The sequence below is a fragment of the Oncorhynchus clarkii genome, unplaced genomic scaffold, assembly GCF_045791955.1.
Source record: "Oncorhynchus clarkii lewisi isolate Uvic-CL-2024 unplaced genomic scaffold, UVic_Ocla_1.0 unplaced_contig_13472_pilon_pilon, whole genome shotgun sequence".
NCBI lineage: Eukaryota > Metazoa > Chordata > Actinopteri > Salmoniformes > Salmonidae > Oncorhynchus > Oncorhynchus clarkii.
Window position 1 is genome coordinate 151,135 of NW_027260960.1, and position 22,420 is coordinate 173,554.

Genomic DNA, 22,420 nt, shown 5'->3' on the forward strand with positions numbered 1-22,420 from the left:
AAACATATTTGAAAAGCTGAAGGCCACCGTGTGAGGGCTCTCTGTCGCTGCAGAAGAATGGTGTAGTGACCATAGAAATATAATGACTAGAACTGACATTCCCATTCTATTTCTGTAATAGATAATTATATATCTATGGTGGTGACATCCTGTGTCTGTTAGTCAGTGTGCTGTCTGTACCACTCTACCCTGCAGGGGTAGATACTCAGGACAACCACATCAGACTGATGAGGCATAAATACCACTCTATCCATTCTCATTAAGTAAATAACAACATATTTAACGCTTCATCTCTATCAAGAGGCCTCGGGTCAGTGGTTGAGGAAGAGCAAGAGAAATAGAGAGAGGTAGCAACGAGAGAGACAGAGATAAAGAGAAAGAAAGAGAGAGTAAAGAGAGAGACAGAGATTAAGAGAGAGAGAGAGAGAGAGAGTAAAGAGAGAGACAGAGATAAAGAGAGAGAGAGAGAGAGTAAAGAGAGAGACAGAGATAAAGAGAGAGAGAGAGAGAGTAAAGAGAGAGAGACAGAGACAGAGATAAAACGAGAGAGAGGTAGTAAAGAGAGAGACAGAGACCAAGATAAAGAGAGTAAAGAGAGAGACAGAGACCAAGATAAAGAGAGACAGGTAGTACAGAGAGAGACAGAGATAAAAAGAGAGAGAGATAAAGAGAGAGAGAGAGGTAGTACAGAGAGAGACAGAGATAAAGATAAAGAGAGAGAGAGAGGTAGTACAGAGAGAGACAGAGATAAAAAGAGACAGAGATAAAGAGAGAGACAGAGATAAAGAGAGAGAGAGAGATAAAGAGAGAGAGAGAGGTAGTACAGAGAGAGACAGAGATAAAGATAAAGAGAGAGAGAGAGGTAGTACAGAGAGAGACAGAGATAAAAAGAGAGAGATAAAGAGAGAGAGAGAGGTAGTACAGAGAGAGACAGAGATAAAAAGAGACAGAGATAAAGAGAGAGACAGAGATAAAGAGAGAGAGAGAGATAAAGAGAGAGAGAGAGAGAGTAAAGAGAGAGACAGAGACCAAGATAAAGAGAGACAGGTAGTACAGAGAGAGACAGAGATAAAAAGAGACAGAGATAAAGAGAGACAGGTAGTACAGAGAGAGACAGAGATAAAAAGAGAGACAGAGATAAAGAGAGAGAGAGAGGTAGTACAGAGAGAGACAGAGATAAAAAGAGAGACAGAGATAAAGAGAGAGAGAGAGGTAGTACAGAGAGAGACAGAGATAAAAAGAGAGACAGAGATAAAGAGAGAAAGAGAGGTAGTACAGAGAGAGACAGAGATAAAGAGAGAGAGAGAGGTAGTACAGAGAGAGACAGAGATAAAAAGAGACAGAGATAAAGAGAGAGAGAGAGGTAGTACAGAGAGAGACAGAGATAAAGAGAGAGAGAGAGGTAGTACAGAGAGAGACAGAGATAAAAAGAGACAGAGATAAAGAGAGAGACAGAGATAAAAAGAGACAGAGATAAAGAGAGAGAGAGAGGTAGTACAGAGAGACAGAGATAAAAAGAGACAGAGATAAAGAGAGAGACAGAGATAAAGAGAGAGACAGAGATAAAGAGAGAGAGATTTAGAAATCTGTCCCAACCACTCTCAGCCATAATCCTAACAGACAAGCCTTTCCGTCAGCAGCTGAATCAGCCATTAGGACCCAAATCAACACAGAGTTCCAGAATGCTCCCGTGTCATCCATGATAATGGAAATTGATTATGCGTATGGAAATGAGCTGTAGTCCGCGGCAACGTGACCTTCAGCGGTGCTAATTGAAACAAGTGTGGAGCCTCAGCGTCAGTTATCAGGCCTAACAGCACACCATAAATCATCATGAAGACCCCTGTCACAACACGACCCAGTAGAACGGATGTGTTGTTTTTCTCTCCCTGTATCAGACCAGTCTGAACATGTCCGTGGGTTAGATCCCTGGGTTAATAGGACCAGATGAAGCTTTAGTACCGGATGAACAGGCACAGTTCAGACTCATGTAGGTGTGGAGATGGAGAGAGAGAGAGGGAGAGAAAGAGAGAGGGGGGAGGGAGAGAGAGCGAGAGAGAGAGAGAGGGGGGGGGGGGGTGGAGGGAGGGAGAGAGAGGAGAGAGAGCTGATGTGGTGATGATGGGGATTGATTTAGTTAGAGTTTGAGGTGAGGAGGTAACGAACGGTGCCAGTGACACAGAACAGGTTGAAGGAGAAGAAGAGAGTAATGAGCCAGATACACTTGATCTCGCCTCATTTCTGTGTCCAAAGCAGCATACTTGTTTTTCTTAGTTGAGTTGACTCAATTTGACCTTGTGCATCCAACTGGAAAAAAACTGTGTTGAGTGAGTGAGAAAAATAGCCAACACTCTGAGAAAAAAAGGTGCTATCTAGAAGCTAAAAGGATTCTTCAGCTGTCCCCATTGCAGAACCCTTTGAAGAACCCGTTTTGGTTTCAGGTAGAACCCTTTCCACAGAGGGTGTTACATGAAACCCCAAAAGGTTCTACCTGGAACCAAAAAAAGGGTTCTACCTGGAACCAAAAAAAAAGGGTTCTACCAGGAACCAAAAAGGGTTATCCTATGGGAACAGCCTAAGAACCCTTTTGGAACCCTTTTTTCTAAGAGTGTACATATCAAGTCAACTGACGGAGGGGCAAAGTTAAGTGTAATTAGTAGATTGTAGATGTTCCTAGTGAAGAAGCAGCTCACTGGTCAGAGTAAGACAGGAGTAAACTGGTAATACAGTTGAAATGAAGTATGAGAGGTCAACAGAGTCGCCACATAAAGAGATGAAGAGTTATTGAAAAAGCATAAAGTCCATCTCGTTGTGGAAGATTGAATTAACATAAATTGTTGACGACTAGAGGTTATTATGGAGAATACATTTATGAACCAAACAATATACAACAGCCACTGATTGAGAGCAGATGTTGTCCACCTGTTAAACACAGGATCCTAGAGTGCAATTCACTGCGTCAATGAGTCGTCCCAATAATCTAATCAAGGGGAATATAATATATATAATCATATCCATCATTACATAGTTGAACACACAAAATTCTAATTTGATAAAGGATATTTCATTATAAAGTGTAGAGACACAAGGGAGTTTCCCCGGCGAGGCCTCTGTGAAGGTTGCAGCTATCACTGATCACTGGCCTCATGGATCCTTATTCAATTAACAACACTCTAATGAACGCAATTCATTAATGAATTAATGAATGAACGAATAATAGAGGCGCTATATGTTAAGCATCTAGGTAGATAGAGGAATACCTCATTATAGATCAAACCTAATCGTATTGGAACCTGTCCAAAAAAACAACAAAGTCACTTAAAGACGTTGGGAAGTTGTTCAATATGTTCTAATCGCAATCAATTCATTCTCTTCTCTAATGAGCTTTAACGATGCTCTTAATTGTTTATTATCCAATATCCTAGTTATGAATATTAAAGGAATTAAGCAAGCAGAAGAGTTTACACTGTTATTCATCGGTATTTTGTATTGGCAAGGTCAACGTTAAACAAAAACAGTCCCTGAAAAGAACGCTGGATGTTTAGCTTGATCTAGACGAGGCTCCTCAGATAACCACTAGACATGTGATATGGATCAACCTACTGGGTATTGAAAGTACAAAAGGCAGAAACATAAACTCAGCAAAAAAAGAAACGTCCTCTGGCCTACAAGCCCTCAGTCCAGCCTCTCTCAGCCTATTGCGGACAGTCTGAGCACTGATGGAGGGATTGTGCGTTCCTGGTGTAACTCGGGCAGTTGTTGTTGCCATCCTGTACCTGTCCCGCAGGTGTGATGTTCAGATGCACTGATCCTGTGCAGGTGATGTTACACATGGTCTGCCACTGCGAGGACGATCAGCTGTCCATCCTGTCTCCCTGTAGAGCTGTCTTAGGCGTCTCACAGTAAGGACATTGCAATTCATTGCCCTGGCCACATCTGCAGTCCTCATGCCTCCTTGCAGTATGCCTAAGGCACGTTCACGCAGATGAGCAGGGACCCTGGGCATCTTTCTTTTTGTGTTTTTCAGAGTCAGTAGAAAGGCCTCTTTAGTGTCCTAAGTTTTCACAACTGTGACCTTAATTACACTGTTAGTGTCTTAACGACCGTACCACAGGTGCATGGGAAACAGTGTTTCAACCCTGTCCAATGAAGATCTGTGGAGTTGTTTGGATTTTTACTAATCATCTTTGAAAGACAGGGTCCTGAAAAAGGGACGTTTCTTTTTTTTGCTGAGTTTAACATTTAATATTATAGAAAGGTAAAGGAATAGCTGATTTTCACGTAAGGTGACGATGTTGAAAGTCCTATTGTTTTTCTTCAAGGGGGGGTCGCCTAATGTACAGTAGAATTCACAGCCACAGGAGTACTATAGCAACGAGTGTAGGTACATCTTTGTTGCCATGGCAAAACACTAATGAAATCTTTCCAGCAGTCATATTAAAGGCAACAGATGCATTAAGGCAGAAATAATCATTCATCTGCAGAGCAATTTGTGGGACTGTCAGAGCCAGTGCTGCCTGTTGAAAATACCCAACACAGTGTCATTAATTAAAGCATTTAATGTTCCACACGATCGGTCATGTCACGAGACTATTACCACACGAAATGCACTGAATGTCACTGATGTGACATTGTCACTGATGATCCATTTACAGTGAAATGAATGACATGAACTAGCCTAAACACAGATATACCATTCAATAAGCACCAAGAGAAGAGGTGTGGATTTGACATGAACTAGCCTAAACACAGATACACCATTCAATAAGCACCAAGAGAAGAGGTGTGGATTTGCAAGGATAAGCATGTTGAGGTTGTGCTGATCTTTGACACCTCCTGATCTCAGTAGCTGTGATTCGTATAAGTAAGATGAATCATTTCACAGACGAAGACAACACGATAAGACATCTGGTGCTTTTACAAAGGGCCAGAGAAGAAGACAACACGATAAGACATCTGGTGCTTTTACAAAGGGCCAGAGAAGAAGATGAACAGAGTATCCAGATGAAACAGGGAGATCAAACACACTGGGGCCAGAGGACACTGAACACAAAGCCTGCCATTCAAAGCCTCTGTCGGTGCTGCCTCTCTATCTCCTGAGGGGCTCAGACGTTAGGAGGGGAAGACATAAATGCTGACACAGAAACCTCGCGCTCCGCGTCTGAGGAGGGTCTTAAGCTGTCAGAGGGTGCTTAGGAGAGCGCTAGTCTGGATGAAGAAACCACGCACAGTGCATTATCACTTCAGGCTTCTGGAGGGAACCAGCCAATGATAGTGTGTGTGTGTAGAAGTTCTCTTGTCTGATGAGGTTAATCTCAGGATGAATGAGTAATGTGTCTACGGTGCATGTTTTTCTTCTTCACAGGAACAACTGCCACGGAGATGGCAGAGGTTTGATCTTTATGCGGAGAGTGGAGAAGAAAACGCTAGCTTCTGTTCAATACCCTCTGACATGTCTTTGGGAGGGTGAGTACAGGCAGGTGATCAAAGTACAAGTCAAGTGTCAGGAGTGTTTTTTGTTGACGATGTTCATTAATAGAGGCCACTCAAAACCCTCTCTTTGATCACTTTCTGCTGACGAGGACAGTATCCATCAAATGGATTAAATGAAACGAGGGCCAGTGAAGAAATACAGTTACTTAAGTTATGCAAATTGAGTGTATGTTCTGTTATTGTGGCAATGACCTGTTTTACCAGCTATAATATGAGCGAGAACCTTTACTGACCATTGATAGTGACATAGCGACCTCATGTGGCCATTTTTTTATTCAGCGCATCTCGAGATTTGCGTGTCAAAAACAACAATCTCGAACAATTTTGGACAAACTCGACCGCCGTACTCGATACCCTTTCCCCTCTATCTCACTATGATGTTTTTTTTTTCTTTCTAACTTTTAGTTACTATAGCTAAGTTTGTACCTTCATTTTGCAGTGCCTTTACACAGACAGTCATTATATATATTTTTTTCGTTTTCCATCATGTTCACGACCACCGGTTCCCGAGGGCTCGGTAAGTACCAGACTAGTTGATTCGTGTACGAGTGTTTTCGCTCGGTCCTGTCTCGCATCTTTGCACTGTCATTCATTCTAGATGAATCTTAAGTATTTGAACGGGTCACATCGTCGTTTCTACGCGTACAATCGACGATTCGAGCCTTTACCATTTTTGTCATAATGTCTAGTATTGCGTGATACCGCTCGATGTTTCATTTAATAAACGACGCTGAATGCTGGCTCAGTACTGTAGTGACAGAACGGTGCATGTGGTTTCCCCGCCCACATTTTCCATACAGTATTTAACGTTATCAGGAACAAGTACTCTGCTGTAAATTCTGATAAGAATATCAAATTGATTGTGCCCTACAGGTAGGTGATTGAATGATTGGTTGCCTCCCCCCACAGATAAGGCCCCCCTGTCTAAAGGTCTCCTCCTGGTCCTCAGTGGTCTGACTGTCGTGCTAACCCTCCTGCCACAGTACAATCACCTGTTCACCTACAGCCTGCAGGCCATCACGCTGCAGCACCAGGTAGCGGAAAAGTGAGAGAGAGTGTCGTAAACCTCTCCTATCTCCACCTGTGGATCATATTGCCAAAGACAGTACAGTATAAAGATGGGCAGAAACTACTTCTCCAATAGAAATCCCCGATCACGCTTGTAGCCGACCTTTGGCTAGCTAAACTCATGCCCAGAAACACGTAATCTGCTTTTAATGGTCTTCGTGCCGAACTGCGCATGTGCAGGCTGTCAAATCGAAGACACTCCTTCGATATAAAGTTGTTTTTGATTAAAATTATTACATGTCAGATTGTCACTTTCACGAGGTTGTAGTAATGACAGTTTCAGCTACTTAAGACATTGGCTCAAATCTCAGTTTTGCATTTAGATTTCTAGACAATCAACAACTAAGGACACATTTTTCGATCTGGTCGGCCAAGTCTGTTTCTCAAGCGTTCCCGGAAGTCTTGTGATGTTGCACCTCTGGGTTTAGAAACTCTGTGGTGTGTGTACTGTGTAACAACCCTCACTCCTCTTCTATAAGGTATGGCGGTTAGTGTGTGGCAGACTGATCTGTCTAGACCTAAAGGACACCTTCTGCAACAGTCTGCTCATCTACAACTTCCGCATCTTGGAGAGACGGTTCGGCAGCAGAAAATTTGCTGTAAGTTCATTTCAGCTTGTAAACCTCTGTTAGACTCACTGGGTGCGTTCCAGCTGGTCTTTATTGCAGTCGTGCTGCACAGATTATCAGTTGTTTAATCAAATTATCATAATAATGATGATGTGGTGATGATGATATGATTTTATGTTATGTCATTGTTTCATACTGTAACGTCCTGGTTCTTCCTGTAGGCCTAACTGTAACATCCTGGTTCTTCCTGTAGGCCTAACTGTAACATCCTGGTTCTTCCTGTAGTCCTAACTGTAAACATCCTGGTTCTTCCTGTAGTCCTAACTGTAAACATCCTGGTTCTTCCTGTAGTCCTAACTGTAAACATCCTGGTTCTTCCTGTAGTCCTAACTGTAAACATCCTGGTTCTTTCTGTAGTCCTAACTGTAAACATCCTGGTTCTTCCTGTAGTCCTAACTGTAAACATTCTGGTTCTTCCTGTAGTCCTAACTGTAAACATCCTGGTTCTTCCTGTAGGCCTAACTGTAAACATCCTGGTTCTTCCTGTAGTCCTAACTGTAAACATCCTGGTTCTTCCTGTAGTCCTAACTGTAACATCCTGGTTCTTCCTATAGGCCTAACTGTAACATCCTGGTTCTTCCTGTAGGCCTAACTGTAACATCCTGCTTCTTCCTGTAGGCCTAACTGTAAACATCCTGGTTCTTCCTGTAGGCCTAACTGTAACATCCTGGTTCTTCCTGTAGTCCTAACTGTAAACATCCTGGTTCTTCCTATAGGCCTAACTGTACATCCTGGTTCTTCCTGTAGGCCTAACTGTAACATCCTGGTTCTTCCTGTAGGCCTAACTGTAACATCCTGGTTCTTCCTGTAGTCCTAACTGTAACATCCTGGTTCTTCCTGTAGTCCTTCCTGTTTGGGACGTGGGTGCTCACTGCACTGGTGGACTTCCTGCTGTCCGAAGCGTTTCACTACCTGTTTGACTACCAGGTGTCTGAGCTGCCTGCCGGACTGTGAGTACCTCTACCTTTACACCTGTTCTTCACAGCGGGACCTCTAACTGGGCTGCCTGCCGGACTGTGAGTACCTCTACCTTTATACCTGTCCTTCACAGCGGGACCTCTAACTGGGCTGCCTGCCGGACTGTGAGTACCTCTACCTTTACACCTGTTCTTCACAGCGGGACCTCTAACTGGGCTGCCTGCCGGACTGTGAGTACCTCTACCTTTACACCTGTCCTTCACAGCGGGACCTCTAACTGGGCTGCCTGCCGGACTGTGAGTACCTCTACCTTTACACCTGTCCTTCACAGCGGGACCTCTAACTGGGCTGCCTGCCGGACTGTGAGTACCTCTACCTTTACACCTGTCCTTCACAGCGGGACCTCTAACTGGGCTGCACACATGTCCTTGACACCTGAGCTCAATCCCTAAATCAATCCCTTGCTCCTATGGACTCCTTTCCTTGAAGTGTGCACTTGTTCACTGAAGGTGTACCGTTGTATTAACACCACTAGAGAGCAGTGAGATCAACGAGGGGCTCGATGTGCTGCAGCTACTTCCAAACCAGCTGTAGGCCTATACGTTCTAGATGAAAACATCACACTGCACATGTTGAAAAACTAGGAAGTACCGGTACTCCTTGACCTTTTACCTCATAGAGAGAAGTGTTGTGTTGCTCTTTTAGGGAAGTGAGTTGTCTGTGTTTTTAGTTTCATACCTGGCTAATTTAGGGATAGGTCAGACCTTGGTGAAATAAAACAGTAACAGTGAAATAGAATGGTTTTAATTCCACTTCAAACAGCAGTTAAAAAGTAAGTATTGGGAAGTGAAACCATTTTTATTATGAAAAGCATAAATATCTGTACAAAGATCGATGTGACGGAAATGTTGGAGATGAATCAGTAAAGGATTTTATCTCTGCATACGACATCCTGTTCTGTAAACAAGGTTTAGTTCTGGAACCTTGTAAAGGCGCTGTTTAGTTCTGGAACCTTGTAAAGGCGCTGTTTAGTTCTGGAACCTTGTAAAGGCGCTGTTTAGTTCTGGAACCTTGTAAAGGCACTGCTGTTTTCTTGTGTTTATGGGACCTTGATTTCCATCTTTTTCACATTCGTTTTGAAATAGCAGATTGAGCAAGGAAGTCAAATTAAAACAAGCATTTCTTATTGGACAAGTTCAGGTAGTCCCTTTCTGTTTCAGTTCCCTTTTCTTCCGTTTGGTATGAATACAACCCAGGACAAATAAGTGTGTCTAGACTAGTGGTTCTGTGTCTCTATGGCCTAGTAGTGGTCTAGACTAGTGGTTATGTGTCTCTATGGCCTAGTAGTGGTCATCTCAAGGACCAGGAGAGGCTCAGGGGTAGTTGGTTGGATGTGGCTCCTGTCTCAGGGGTAGTTGGTTGGATGTGGCTCCTGTCTCAGGGGTAGTTGGTTGGATGTGGCTCCTGTCTCAGGGGTAGTTGGTTGGATGTGGCTCCTGTCTCAGGGGTAGTTGGTTGGATGTGGCTCCTGTCTCAGGGGTAGTTGGTTGGATGTGGCTCCTGTCTCAGGGGTAGTTGGTTGGATGTGGCTCCTGTCTCAGGGGTAGTTGGTTGGATGTGGCTCCTGTCTCAGGGGTAGTTGGTTGGATGTGGCTCCTGTCTCAGGGGTAGTTGGTTGGATGTGGCTCCTGTCTCAGGGGTAGTTGGTTGGATGTGGCTCCTGTCTCAGGGTTAGTTGGTGGGATGTGGCTCCTGTCTCAGGGGTAGTTGGTTGGATGTGGCTCCTGTCTCAGGGGTAGTTGGTTGGATGTGGCTCCTGTCTCAGGGGTAGTTGGTTGGATGTGGCTCCTGTCTCAGGGGTAGTTGGTGGGATGTGGCTCCGTTCTCAGGGGTAGTTGGTTGGATGTGGCTCCTGTCTCAGGGGTAGTTGGTTGGATGTGGCTCCTGTCTCAGGGGTAGTTGGTTGGATGTGGCTCCTGTCTCAGGGGTAGTTGGTTGGATGTGGCTCCTGTCTCAGGGGTAGTTGGTTGGATGTGGCTCCTGTCTCAGGGGTAGTTGGTTGGATGTGGCTCCTGTCTCAGGGGTAGTTGGTTGGATGTGGCTCCTGTCTCAGGGGTAGTTGGTTGGATGTGGCTCCTGTCTCAGGGGTAGTTGGTTGGATGTGGCTCCTGTCTCAGGGGTAGTTGGTTGGATGTGGCTCCTGTCTCAGGGGTAGTTGGTTGGATGTGGCTCCTGTCTCAGGGGTAGTTGGTTGGATGTGGCTCCTGTCTCAGGGGTAGTTGGTTGGATGTGGCTCCTGTCTCAGGGGTAGTTGGTTGGATGTGGCTCCTGTCTCAGGGGTAGTTGGTTGGATGTGGCTCCTGTCTCAGGGGTAGTTGGTTGGATGTGGCTCCTGTCTCAGGGGTAGTTGGTTGGATGTGGCTCCTGTCTCAGGGGTAGTTGGTTGGATGTGGCTCCTGTCTCAGGGGTAGTTGGTTGGATGTGGCTCCTGTCTCAGGGGTAGTTGGTTGGATGTGGCTCCTGTCTCAGGGGTAGTTGGTTGGATGTGGCTCCTGTCTCAGGGGTAGTTGGTTGGATGTGGCTCCTGTCTCAGGGGTAGTTGGTTGGATGTGGCTCCTGTCTCAGGGGTAGTTGGTTGGATGTGGCTCCTGTCTCAGGGGTAGTTGGTTGGATGTGGCTCCTGTCTCAGGGGTAGTTGGTTGGATGTGGCTCCTGTCTCAGGGGTAGTTGGTTGGATGTGGCTCCTGTCTCAGGGGTAGTTGGTTGGATGTGGCTCCTGTCTCAGGGGTAGTTGGTTGGATGTGGCTCCTGTCTCAGGGGTAGTTGGTTGGATGTGGCTCCTGTCTCAGGGGTAGTTGGTTGGATGTGGCTCCTGTATCAGGGGTAGTTGGTTGGATGTGACTCCTGTCTCGGTCTGTGGGTCCTGTATCGGTCTCTGGGTCCTGTCTCGGTCTCTGGGTCCTGTCTCGGTCTCTGGGTCCTGTCTCGGTCTCTGGGTCCTGTCTCGGTCTCTGGGTCCTGTCTCGGTCTCTGGGTCCTGTCTCGGTCTCTGGGTCCTGTCTCGGTCTCTGGGTCCTGTCTCGGTCTCTGGGTCCTGTCTCGGTCTCCGGGTCTCCTGTCTCGGTCTCCGGGTCTCCTGTCTCGGTCTGTGGCCCAGGAATGGTCTTGGTAACGTCATCTAAAGCAACAGGACAAGCTGTGTGGCTACCCAGCCTGCTCCTCCCGTCCCGGGTCCCCCCCCGTTTGAAGGGGGTGTCCTCCCCGGTTCGGACCATGCTGGAGAAAGAGGCGCTGACCTGAACCCTCAACATCTTCATCACCCTCCTCTTGTAACCCTTACAGGCAAAGAAGTAGACAAAGGGGTCCAGGCAGCAGTTGAGGTTCATGAGACACACAGTGAAGTGTAGAGACATCTGAAGGGGAGGGAGAGAGGGGTTAGTGGAGGAGTCGGTCACACTTGGATTGGAGATGGACATTGCACACACGCTTAAATACACAATCTCATGGTCAACACACACACACACACACACACACACACACACACACACACACACACACACACACACACACAAAAATACAATGATATTAACAGATAGGCCTATGTTTGTGTGTCAGTGGAGGCTGGTAGAAGGCGCTGTAGGAGGAAGGGCTCGTTGTAATGAATGGAATTCATGTTTGACTCTGTTCCATTCATTCCATTCCAGCCTTTACAATAAGCCCATCCTCCTATAGCTCCTCCCACCAGCCTCCGCTGGTGTGGAGACAACTACCTGAAAGGCCTGTAGCTCGGTACAGTCTGGTGTGTATCTCAGCTTTCGGATCATATACTGCAGGATGTTGATGTGATAGGGACTGAAACACACTACAAACACCAACACTACCCCTGCTATCACCCCCGTCGCCTTCTGGCTCCTCAATGACCTGTGACCTCGCCCACCGACCCTACTTCTCGTCACCAACCGCAGCTTCCAAAGCAACACCAAGTAGCAACACAGGATGGTTGCAACGGGAACGCCGTATCCCATGACGACGGCTCCAATGAGGACGTAGGGGAGTCCCTCCACGGCCCCGTTCTCAAAGTTGGGGTACTCCATGCAGGTGGTGGTCCCGTCCGGCTCGGCCCGGGTCATGGTCACGGAGAGGAGGGGTAACGTCTGGACCAGGACTAGAACCCACACCCCTACGCAGACATAGCGGATGGTCCGGGCCCGGCAGAGCCTGGTGTAACGCAGAGGGAGAACCACGGCTACGAAGCGGTCTACGGCCAGGCAGGTCATGAAATTGACCCCTGCGTAGGTGTTGACGTAGAACAGAAGGGCGGTGACGCGACACAGGGTCTCCCCCAGGGGCCAGTGGAAACCTAGAGGCAGGGAGACTCAAAGATTACCAAGAGAGGTTAGTCCACTTCTGGAACATAACAAGACGCCTGGGATCTCAGGAAAAAGTGTCTGTGTGGATATTCTCCACCTACATTTAAACACCTACAGTGCCTTCAGAAAGTGTCCACACCCAGTGGTGGAAAAGTACCGTCATACTTGTGTAAATGTAAAGATACGTTAATAGAAAATAACTCAAGTGAAAGTCACCCAGTAAAATACTACTTGAGTAAAAGTGAGTCACCCGGTAAAATACTACTTGAGTAAAAGTGAAAGTCACCCAGTAAAATACTACTTGAGTAAAAGTGAAAGTCACCCAGTAAAATACTACTTGAGTAAAAGTCACCCAGTAAAATACTACTTGAGTAAAAGTGAGTCACCCGGTAAAATACTACTTGAGTAAAAGTGAAAGTCACCCAGTAAAATACTACTTGAGTAAAAGTGAGTCACCCGGTAAAATACTACTTGAGTAAAAGTGAAAGTCACCCAGTAAAATACTACTTGAGTAAAAGTGAAAGTCACCCAGTAAAATACTACTTGAGTAAAAGTCACCCAGTAAAATACTACTTGAGTAAAAGTCACCTAGTAAAATACTACTTGAGTAAAAGTGAGTCACCCGGTAAAATACAACTTGAGTAAAAGTGAAAGTCACCCAGTAAAATACTACTTGAGTAAAAGACACCCAGTAAAATACTACTTGAGTAAAAGTGAAAGTTACCCAGTAAAATACTACTTGAGTAAAAGTGAAAGTTACCCAGTAAAATACTACTTGAGTAAAAGTGAAAGTCACCCAGTAAAATACTACTTGAGTAAAAGTGAAAGTCACTCAGTAAAATACTACTTGAGTAAAAGTCACTCAGTAAAATACTACTTGAGTAAAAGTCACCCAGTAAAATACTACTTGAGTAAAAGTGAAAGTCACCCAGTAAAATACTACTTGAGTAAAAGTCACCCAGTAAAATACTACTTGAGTAAAAGTGAAAGTCACCCAGTAAAATACTACTTGAGTAAAAGTCACCCAGTAAGATACTACTTGAGTAAAAGTGAAAGTCACCCGGTAAAATACTACTTGAGTAAAAGTCACCCTTTGCATGGTGAATCAATACACCCAGTCACTACAAAGATTCAGGCATCTTTCCTAGCTCAGTTGCCGGAGAGGAAGGAAACCGCTCAGGGATTTCATCATGATGCCAATGGTGACTTTAAAATAGTTACAGAGTATGATGGGTGTGATATGAGAACTAAGGATGGATCAACAACATTTGTAGTTACTCCACAATACTAACTTAAATTACAGAGTGAAAAGGAAGCCTGTATTTCAAAACATGCATCCTGTTTGCAACAAGGCACTTAAGTAATACTGAAAAAAAAAAAGAAAAATATCTAACTTTCTTTCCTGAATACAAAGTGTTACGTTTAGGGCAAATCCAACACATCACAGAGTACCACTCTTCATATTTTCAAGCACGGTGGTTGCTGCATCATGTTATGGGTGTGCTTGTCAGCGACAATGACAAGGGAATTTTTTTTTAGGATAAAAAGATAAGCACATGCAAAATCCTAGCGGAAAACATGGTTCTGTCTACTTTCCAACAGACACTGGGAGACAAATTCACCTTTCAGCAGGACAATAACCTAAAACACAAGTCCAAATATCCACTGGGGTTGCTTACCAAGAAGACTGATTGTTCCTGAGTGGCATAGTTACCATTTTAACTTAAATCGTCTTGAAAATCTATGGCAAGACTTGAAAATGGCTGTCAATTTGACAGTTTAAAAAAAAGAGAAGAATTTTAAAAAGAATAATGTGCAAATATTGTACAATCCAGATGTGCAAAGCTTTTAGAGATTTACCCAGAAAGACTCACAGCTGTAATCACTGCCAAAGGTGCTTCTACAAAGTATTGACTCAGGGGTTTGAATACTTATGCAAATTAGATATTTCCAAGAGTTCATTTTCAATACATTTGCAAAAATGTCAACACATGTTTTCACATTGTCATTATGGGTTATTGTGTGTGTTTTAATTCGGGCTGTAACAACAAAATGTGGAAGAAGTCGAGGGGCGTGAACACTTTCTGAAGGCACTGTATCATTTCTACATACCTACTATCTGCTTTTAGTTGTTTGTTTTAAACTACTTCAAAACAACTATACTCACCGACCTAGGACGTCGTAGTGGGAGTATCACTGACCTAGGACGTCGTAGTGGGAGTATCACTGACCTAGGGTGTAGTGGGAGTATCACTGACCTAGGACGTCGTAGTGGGAGTATCACCGACCTAGGACGTCGTAGTGGGAGTATCACTGACCTAGGGTGTAGTGGGAGTATCACTGACCTAGGGTGTAGTGGAGTATCACTGACCTAGGGTGTAGTGGGAGTATCACTGACCTAGGACGTCGTAGTGGGAGTATCACTGACCTAGGGTGTAGTGGGAGTATCACTGACCTAGGGTGTAGTGGGAGTATCACTGACCTAGGACGTCGTAGTGGGAGTATCACTGACCTAGGGTGTAGTAGTGGGAGTATCACTGACCTAGGGTGTAGTGGGAGTATCACTGACCTAGGGTGTAGTGGAGTATCACTGACCTAGGGTGTAGTGGGAGTATCACTGACCTAGGGTGTAGTGGAGTATCACTGACCTAGGGTGTAGTGGGAGTATCACTGACCTAGGACGTCGTAGTGGGAGTATCACTGACCTAGGGTGTAGTGGGAGTATCACTGACCTAGGACGTCGTAGTGGGAGTATCACTGACCTAGGACGTAGTAGTGGGAGTATCACTGACCTAGGACGTCGTAGTGGGAGTATCACTGACCTAGGACGTCGTAGTGGGAGTATCACTGACCTAGGACGTCGTAGTGGGAGTATCACTGACCTAGGGTGTAGTGGGAGTATCACTGACCTAGGGTGTAGTGGGAGTATCACTGACCTAGGGTGTAGTGGGAGTATCACTGACCTAGGACGTCGTAGTGGGAGTATCACTGACCTAGGGTGTAGTGGGAGTATCACTGACCTAGGACGTCGTAGTGGGAGTATCACCGACCTAGGACGTCGTAGTGGGAGTATCACTGACCTAGGGTGTAGTGGGAGTATCACTGACCTAGGGTGTAGTGGAGTATCACTGACCTAGGGTGTAGTGGGAGTATCACTGACCTAGGACGTCGTAGTGGGAGTATCACTGACCTAGGGTGTAGTGGGAGTATCACTGACCTAGGGTGTAGTGGGAGTATCACTGACCTAGGACGTCGTAGTGGGAGTATCACTGACCTAGGGTGTAGTAGTGGGAGTATCACTGACCTAGGGTGTAGTGGGAGTATCACTGACCTAGGACGTCGTAGTGGGAGTATCACTGACCTAGGGTGTAGTAGTGGGAGTATCACTGACCTAGGGTGTAGTAGTGGGAGTATCACTGACCTAGGGTGTAGTGGAGTATCACTGACCTAGGGTGTAGTGGGAGTATCACTGACCTAGGGTGTAGTGGAGTATCACTGACCTAGGGTGTAGTGGGAGTATCACTGACCTAGGACGTCGTAGTGGGAGTATCACTGACCTAGGGTGTAGTGGGAGTATCACTGACCTAGGACGTCGTAGTGGGAGTATCACTGACCTAGGGTGTAGTAGTGGGAGTATCACTGACCTAGGACGTCGTAGTGGGAGTATCACTGACCTAGGACGTCGTAGTGGGAGTATCACTGACCTAGGACGTCGTAGTGGGAGTATCACTGACCTAGGACGTAGTAGTGGGAGTATCACTGACCTAGGACGTCATAGTGGGAGTATCACTGACCTAGGACGTCGTAGTGGGAGTATCACTGACCTAGGACGTCGTAGTGGGAGTATCACTGACCTAGGGTGTAGTGGGAGTATCACTGACCTAGGGTGTAGTGGGAGTATCACTGACCTAGGGTGTAGTGGGAGTATCACTGACCTAGGACGTCGTAGTGGGAGTATCACTGACCTAGGGTGTAGTGGGAGTATCACTGACCTAGGACGTCGTAGTGGGAGTATCACTGACCTAGGACGTCGTAGTGGGAGTATCACTGACCTAGGGTGTAGTGGGAGTATCACTGACCTAGGGTGTAGTGGGAGTATCACTGACCTAGGGTGTAGTGGGAGTATCACTGACCTAGGGTGTAGTGGAGTATCACTGACCTAGGGCGTAGTGGGAGTATCACTGACCTAGGGTGTAGTGGGAGTATCACTGACCTAGGGTGTAGTGGAGTATCACTGACCTAGGGTGTAGTGGGAGTATCACTGACCTAGGGCGTAGTGGGAGTATCACTGACCTAGGGCGTAGTGGGAGTATCACTGACCTTGGGCGTAGTGGGAGTATCACTGACCTAGGGCGTCGTAGTAGTGGAGTATCACTGACCTAGGGCGTCGTAGTAGTGGAGTATCACTGACCTAGGGCGTAGTGGGAGTATCACTGACCTAGGGCGTCGTAGTAGTGGGAGTATCACTGACCTAGGGCGTCGTAGTAGTGGAGTATCACTGACCTAGGGCGTAGTAGTAGTGGAGTATCACTGACCTAGGGCGTAGTAGTAGTTGAGTATCACTGACCTAGGGCGTAGTGGGAGTATCACTGACCTAGGGCGTAGTGGGAGTATCACTGACCTAGGGCGTAGTAGTAGTGGGAGTATCACTGACCTAGGCCGTAGTAGTGGTGGAGTATCACTGACCTAGGGCGTAGTAGTGGTGGAGTATCACTGACCTAGGGCGTAGTAGTGGTGGAGTATCACTGACCTAGGGCGTAGTAGTGGTGGAGTATCACTGACCTAGGGCGTAGTAGTAGTAGTAGTAGTAGTAGTAGTAGTAGTAGTGGAGTATCACTGACCTAGGGCGTAGTAGTAGTAGTAGTAGTAGTAGTGGAGTATCACTGACCTAGGGCGTAGTAGTGGTGGAGTATCACTGACCTAGGGCGTAGTAGTGGTGGAGTATCACTGACCTAGGGCGTAGTAGTGGTGGAGTATCACTGACCTAGGGCGTAGTAGTGGTGGAGTATCACTGACCTAGGGCGTAGTAGTGGTGGAGTATCACTGACCTAGGGCGTAGTAGTGGTGGAGTATCACTGACCTAGGGCGTAGTAGTAGTAGTAGTAGTAGTAGTAGTAGTAGTGGAGTATCACTGACCTAGGGCGTAGTAGTAGTAGTAGTGGAGTATCACTGACCTAGGGCGTAGTAGTGGTGGAGTATCACTGACCTAGGGCGTAGTAGTGGTGGAGTATCACTGACCTAGGGCGTAGTAGTGGTGGAGTATCACTGACCTAGGGCGTAGTAGTGGTGGAGTATCACTGACCTAGGGCGTAGTAGTAGTAGTAGTAGTAGTAGTAGTGGAGTATCACTGACCTAGGGCGTAGTAGTAGTAGTAGTAGTAGTGGAGTATCACTGACCAATGGGCGTAGTAGTAGTAGTAGTGGAGTATCACTGACCTAGGGCGTAGTAGTGGTGGAGTATCACTGACCTAGGGCGTAGTAGTAGTAGTAGTAGTGGAGTATCACTGACCTAGGGCGTAGTAGTAGTAGTAGTAGTAGTAGTAGTGGAGTATCACTGACCTAGGACATTGTAGTGGGAGTATCACTGACCTAGGGTGTAGTAGTAGTGGGAGTATCACTGACCTAGGGTGTAGTGGTGGAGTATCACTGACCTAGGGCGTAGTGGGAGTATCACTGACCTAGGGCGTCGTAGTAGTGGAGTATCACTGACCTAGGGCGTAGTAGTAGTAGTGGAGTATCACTGACCTAGGACGTTGTAGTGGGAGTATCACTGACCTAGGGCGTAGTAGTGGTGGAGTATCACTGACCTAGGGCGTAGTAGTGGTGGAGTATCACTGACCTAGGGCGTAGTAGTAGTAGTAGTAGTAGTAGTAGTAGTAGTAGTGGAGTATCACTGACCTAGGGCGTAGTAGTAGTAGTAGTAGTAGTAGTGGAGTATCACTGACCAATGGGCGTAGTAGTAGTAGTAGTGGAGTATCACTGACCTAGGGCGTAGTAGTAGTGGGAGTATCACTGACCTAGGGCGTAGTAGTGGGAGTATCACTGACCTAGGGCGTAGTAGTAGTAGTAGTGGAGTATCACTGACCTAGGGCGTAGTAGTAGTAGTAGTAGTGGAGTATCACTGACCTAGGGCGTAGTAGTAGTGGAGTATCACTGACCTAGGGCGTAGTAGTAGTGGTTTAGTATCACTGACCTAGGGCGTAGTAGTAGTGGAGTATCACTGACCTAGGGCGTAGTAGTAGTAGTGGAGTATCACTGACCTAGGGCGTAGTAGTAGTGGAGTATCACTGACCTAGGGTGTAGTAGTAGTGGAGTATCACTGACCTAGGGCGTAGTAGTAGTGGTGGAGTATCACTGACCTAGGGCGTAGTAGTGGAGTATCACTGACCTAGGGCGTAGTAGTAGTAGTGGAGTATCACTGACCTAGGGCGTAGTAGTAGTGGAGTATCACTGACCTAGGGCGTAGTAGTAGTGGAGTATCACTGACCTAGGGCGTAGTAGTAGTGGTGGAGTATCACTGACCTAGGGCGTAGTAGTAGTGGAGTATCACTGACCTAGGGCGTAGTAGGCTATCCTCAGAGGCAGGGCCAGAGTGAAGAGGACGTCGGAGGCGGCCAGGTTGGCAGAGTAGAGCGTGGTAGAGTTGATCTGGGCCAGGTTGGGTCTGATGACGTGCAGTGCCAGGGCGTTACCTAGGAGGCCGAGCGTGAAGACCAGGCTGTAGTGGAGAGACATGAGGACGCGGGCGACGGGGCGGTGGTCGTACAGGTTGGTGCAGACCAGGGAGGAGGAGGTGTTGGAGTCCAGGTTCAGAGTGGAGTTCACACCCTCCGACCACGACATGATGGTTAGTAACAGGAAGTGTAAATCTGAAGCACAGCAGGTGAGGGTTTGGGTGAAGACACTTGCAGTAGTTTAAAATCAACAGACAAAAGCAATGTTCCATTTGTCTTGCATCATTTGCTCTATAACACTCATGTAGTAATTACAACCCCAAATATACCCACAATTTGTGGGGGGAAATTCACTTTCCTGTGAAAAATGTCTATGCTTAAACCTGTGTAAACTACATACTGTATTATACAGTGGTGGAAAAAGTACCCAATTGTCATACTTTAGTAAAAGTATAGAAATAGAAATATTTAATAGAAAGTGATTCAAGTGAAAGTCAGCCAGTGAAATACTTATTGAGTAAAAGTCTAAAAGTATTTGGCTGTAAATATATAAGATACCTTTTTAATAGAAAGTGACTCAAGTGAAAGTCAGCCAGTGAAATACTTCTTGAGTAAAAGTCTAAAAGTATTTGGGTTGTAAATATATTTAAGTGTAAAAAGTACATGTAATTGCTCAAATATACTTGTGTCAAAAGTAAAAGTGAAAGTATAAATGACTTGTTTAGTGAGTCCTCCAGGCCGGAGGCAGGAGGGATGACCACGTGTGCTCTTGAAAGTGCGTGAATTTGACAATTTTCCTGTCCTGCTAATAAGCATTGAAAATGTAATGAGTACTTTGGGTGTCAGAAAATGTACGGAGTAAAAAGTACAATATTTTCTTTAGGAATGTAAGTGAAGTAAAAGTAAAATTGTCAAAAATATAAAAATTGAAGTACAGATTCTACAAAAAACTACTGAAGTAGTACTTTAATGTATTTTTACTTAAGTACGTTACACCACTGGTATTATACTGTACCGTACCTGTGTAAACTACATACTGTATTATAGTATCATATCTGTGTAAACTACATACTGTATTATACTATCATACCTGTGTAAACGACAGTGTAATACTGTATCATACCTGTGTAAACCACATACTGTATTATACTATCATACCTGTGTAAACCACATACTGTATTATACTATCATACCTGTGTAAACCACATACTGTATTATACTATCATACCTGTGTAAACCACATACTGTATTATACTGTACCATACCTGTGTAAACCACATACTGTATTATACTATCATACCTGTGTAAACCACATACTGTATGATACTGTATCATACCTGTGTAAACGACAGTGTAATACTGTATCATACCTGTGTAAACCACATACTGAATGATACTGCATCATACCTGTGTAGACCACATACTGTATGATACTGTACTCACCAGATGGAAGCGCTCTTAACTCTCAGTCGTCAGTGGTGTTTCAGGAGGGACGTTGGTCCCCTGTGTGACTCCAGAGCCAGGTGTCAGGTCAGCCAGAGAATGAAACTCAACAAGTATTAGATATATTTATCTTTTCTTTGCATCAGCTACGGCCGACTAGGCAGAAGTGTGCAGCTTCTGCCACAGCCAGTACCCAGACACACACTTATCATTTCCTGCACCGCAAGCAAACCCCTCCTACATTTATTCTGAGTGGGTGTGTGTGTGTGTGGGTGCAAGCGTCTCTTCGAAATTTGTAAATATGAATTTATTTGATCAACAGGATGAATAATTTTCAGCATGTGTATTCATGTTTGTAAGGATATCAAGCACTCCAGATGATATTGAGGGCACAAATAGGCTGATTGTCAGCTGTTCTTCATGTGAACAGAGTAGAAATTAGAGTAAAGAGGAAGAAGTATATTGACCCAATCGTGACTAGGGCTGGGAATTACCGGGGGGCCTCGTGGTGTGATATTACCGGGGGGCCTCGTGATGTGATATTACCAGGGGACCTCGTGGTGTGATATTACCGGGGGGGCCTCGTGGTGTGATATTACCGGGGGGCCTCGTGGTGTGATATTACCGGGGGGCCTCGTGGTGTGATATTACCGGGGGGCCTCGTGGTGTGATATTACCGGGGGGCCTCGTGATGTGATATTACCAGGGGACCTCGTGGTGTGATATTACCAGGGGGCCTCGTGGTGTGATATTACCGGGGGGGCCTCGTGGTGTGATATTACCGGGGGGCCTCGTGGTGTGATATTACCGGGGGGCCTCGTGGTGTGATATTACCGGGGGGCCTCGTGGTGTGATATTACCGGGGGGCCTCGTGGTGTGATATTACCGGGGGGGCCTCGTGGTGTGATATTACCGGGGGGCCTCGTGGTGTGATATTACCGGGGGGCCTCGTGGTGTGATATTACCGGGGGGCCTCGTGGTGTGATATTACCGGGGGGCCTCGTGGTGTGATATTACCGGGGGGCCTCGTGGTGTGATATTACCGGGGGGCCTCGTGGTGTGATATTACCGGGGGGGCCTCGTGATGTGATATTACCGGGGGGGCCTCGTGGTGTGATATTACCGGGGGGCCTCGTGGTGTGATATTACCGGGGGGCCTCGTGGTGTGATATTACCAGGGGACCTCGTGGTGTGATATTACCAGGGGACCTCGTGGTGTGATATTACCGGGGGGCCTCGTGGTGTGATATTACCGGGGGGCCTCGTGGTGTGATATTACCGGGGGGGCCTCGTGGTGTGATATTACCGGGGGGCCTCGTGGTGTGATAGAGAGAGAGTGAAAACACATTGTCTCCCTATTTAAAAAGATGGAGAATACGCTATGAAGGAAACCTACTGTAGTTTTGGTGCAGCTACAGCCAACTGGACATGTAACTGTATGGATCTGTCTCCTCCCATCACTACTAATGACCCTCTCATGACCTCTCTGGGCTGCTGTCATGTTCCTCATTCTGATCCTTCATGTGGAGTTCATAAAAAATGAATCTCTACTTTTAATACGAACTGTATTCATACCCTCAGGCTCTCACTATTACTAGTAGTGTGTGTGTGTGTGTGTGTGTGTGTGTGTGTGTGTGTGTGTGTGTGTGTGTGTGTGTGTGTGTGTGTGTGTGTGTGTGTGTGTGTGTGTGTGTGTGTGCGTCAAGCATGGACATATCAGATATGGCTCATCCTGTGATGCTCATCTCCATTCTGTGTGTGTGTGTGACTGTGCGTGTCCTTGTGTGTGCATGTGTGGGTGACTGTGTGTGTGTGGGTGACTGTCC

At 46.1% G+C, this 22,420-nt stretch overlaps 2 protein-coding genes across 2 annotated transcripts in view; one reads left to right on the top strand and one right to left on the bottom strand.

Moving 5' to 3' along the window:
- The first annotated feature begins 5,823 nt into the window (after positions 1-5,823).
- The window catches only part of LOC139402686 (UBA domain containing 2), a 42,698-nt gene continuing 26,101 nt past the window's right edge, over positions 5,824-22,420 (top strand). The window contains exons 1-4 of the mRNA XM_071146586.1: positions 5,824-6,010; positions 6,403-6,527; positions 7,041-7,160; positions 8,034-8,140. Of these exons, the coding sequence (XP_071002687.1) occupies positions 5,980-6,010; positions 6,403-6,527; positions 7,041-7,160; positions 8,034-8,140 (383 nt within the window). The 5' untranslated portion in view covers positions 5,824-5,979. The remainder of the gene's footprint in view (positions 6,011-6,402; positions 6,528-7,040; positions 7,161-8,033; positions 8,141-22,420) is intronic.
- Positions 8,897-20,695, bottom strand: LOC139402685 (G-protein coupled receptor 183-like). The gene is made up of 4 exons (XM_071146585.1): positions 20,595-20,695; positions 19,032-19,346; positions 11,879-12,468; positions 8,897-11,521 (listed from the first exon to the last, which is right to left on the bottom strand). The coding sequence occupies exons 2-4, from the start codon at positions 19,318-19,320 to the stop codon at positions 10,922-10,924; spliced, it is 1,479 nt and encodes a 492-aa protein (XP_071002686.1). The 5' UTR covers positions 19,321-19,346; positions 20,595-20,695; the 3' UTR covers positions 8,897-10,921.

Bases quoted from the DNA above. Each gene is read 5' to 3' on its own strand.
- LOC139402685 (XM_071146585.1), bottom strand. From the start codon at position 19,320: ATGTCGTGGTCGGAGGGTGTGAACTCCACTCTGAACCTGGACTCCAAC. The intron at 12,469-19,031 runs GTCAGTGATACT...CCCTGCCTCTAG, and splicing joins GATAGCCTACTACGCCCTAG to GTTTCCACTGGCCCCTGGGG. The intron at 11,522-11,878 runs GTAGTTGTCTCC...CCTCCCCTTCAG, and splicing joins CCGAGCTACAGGCCTTTCAG to ATGTCTCTACACTTCACTGT.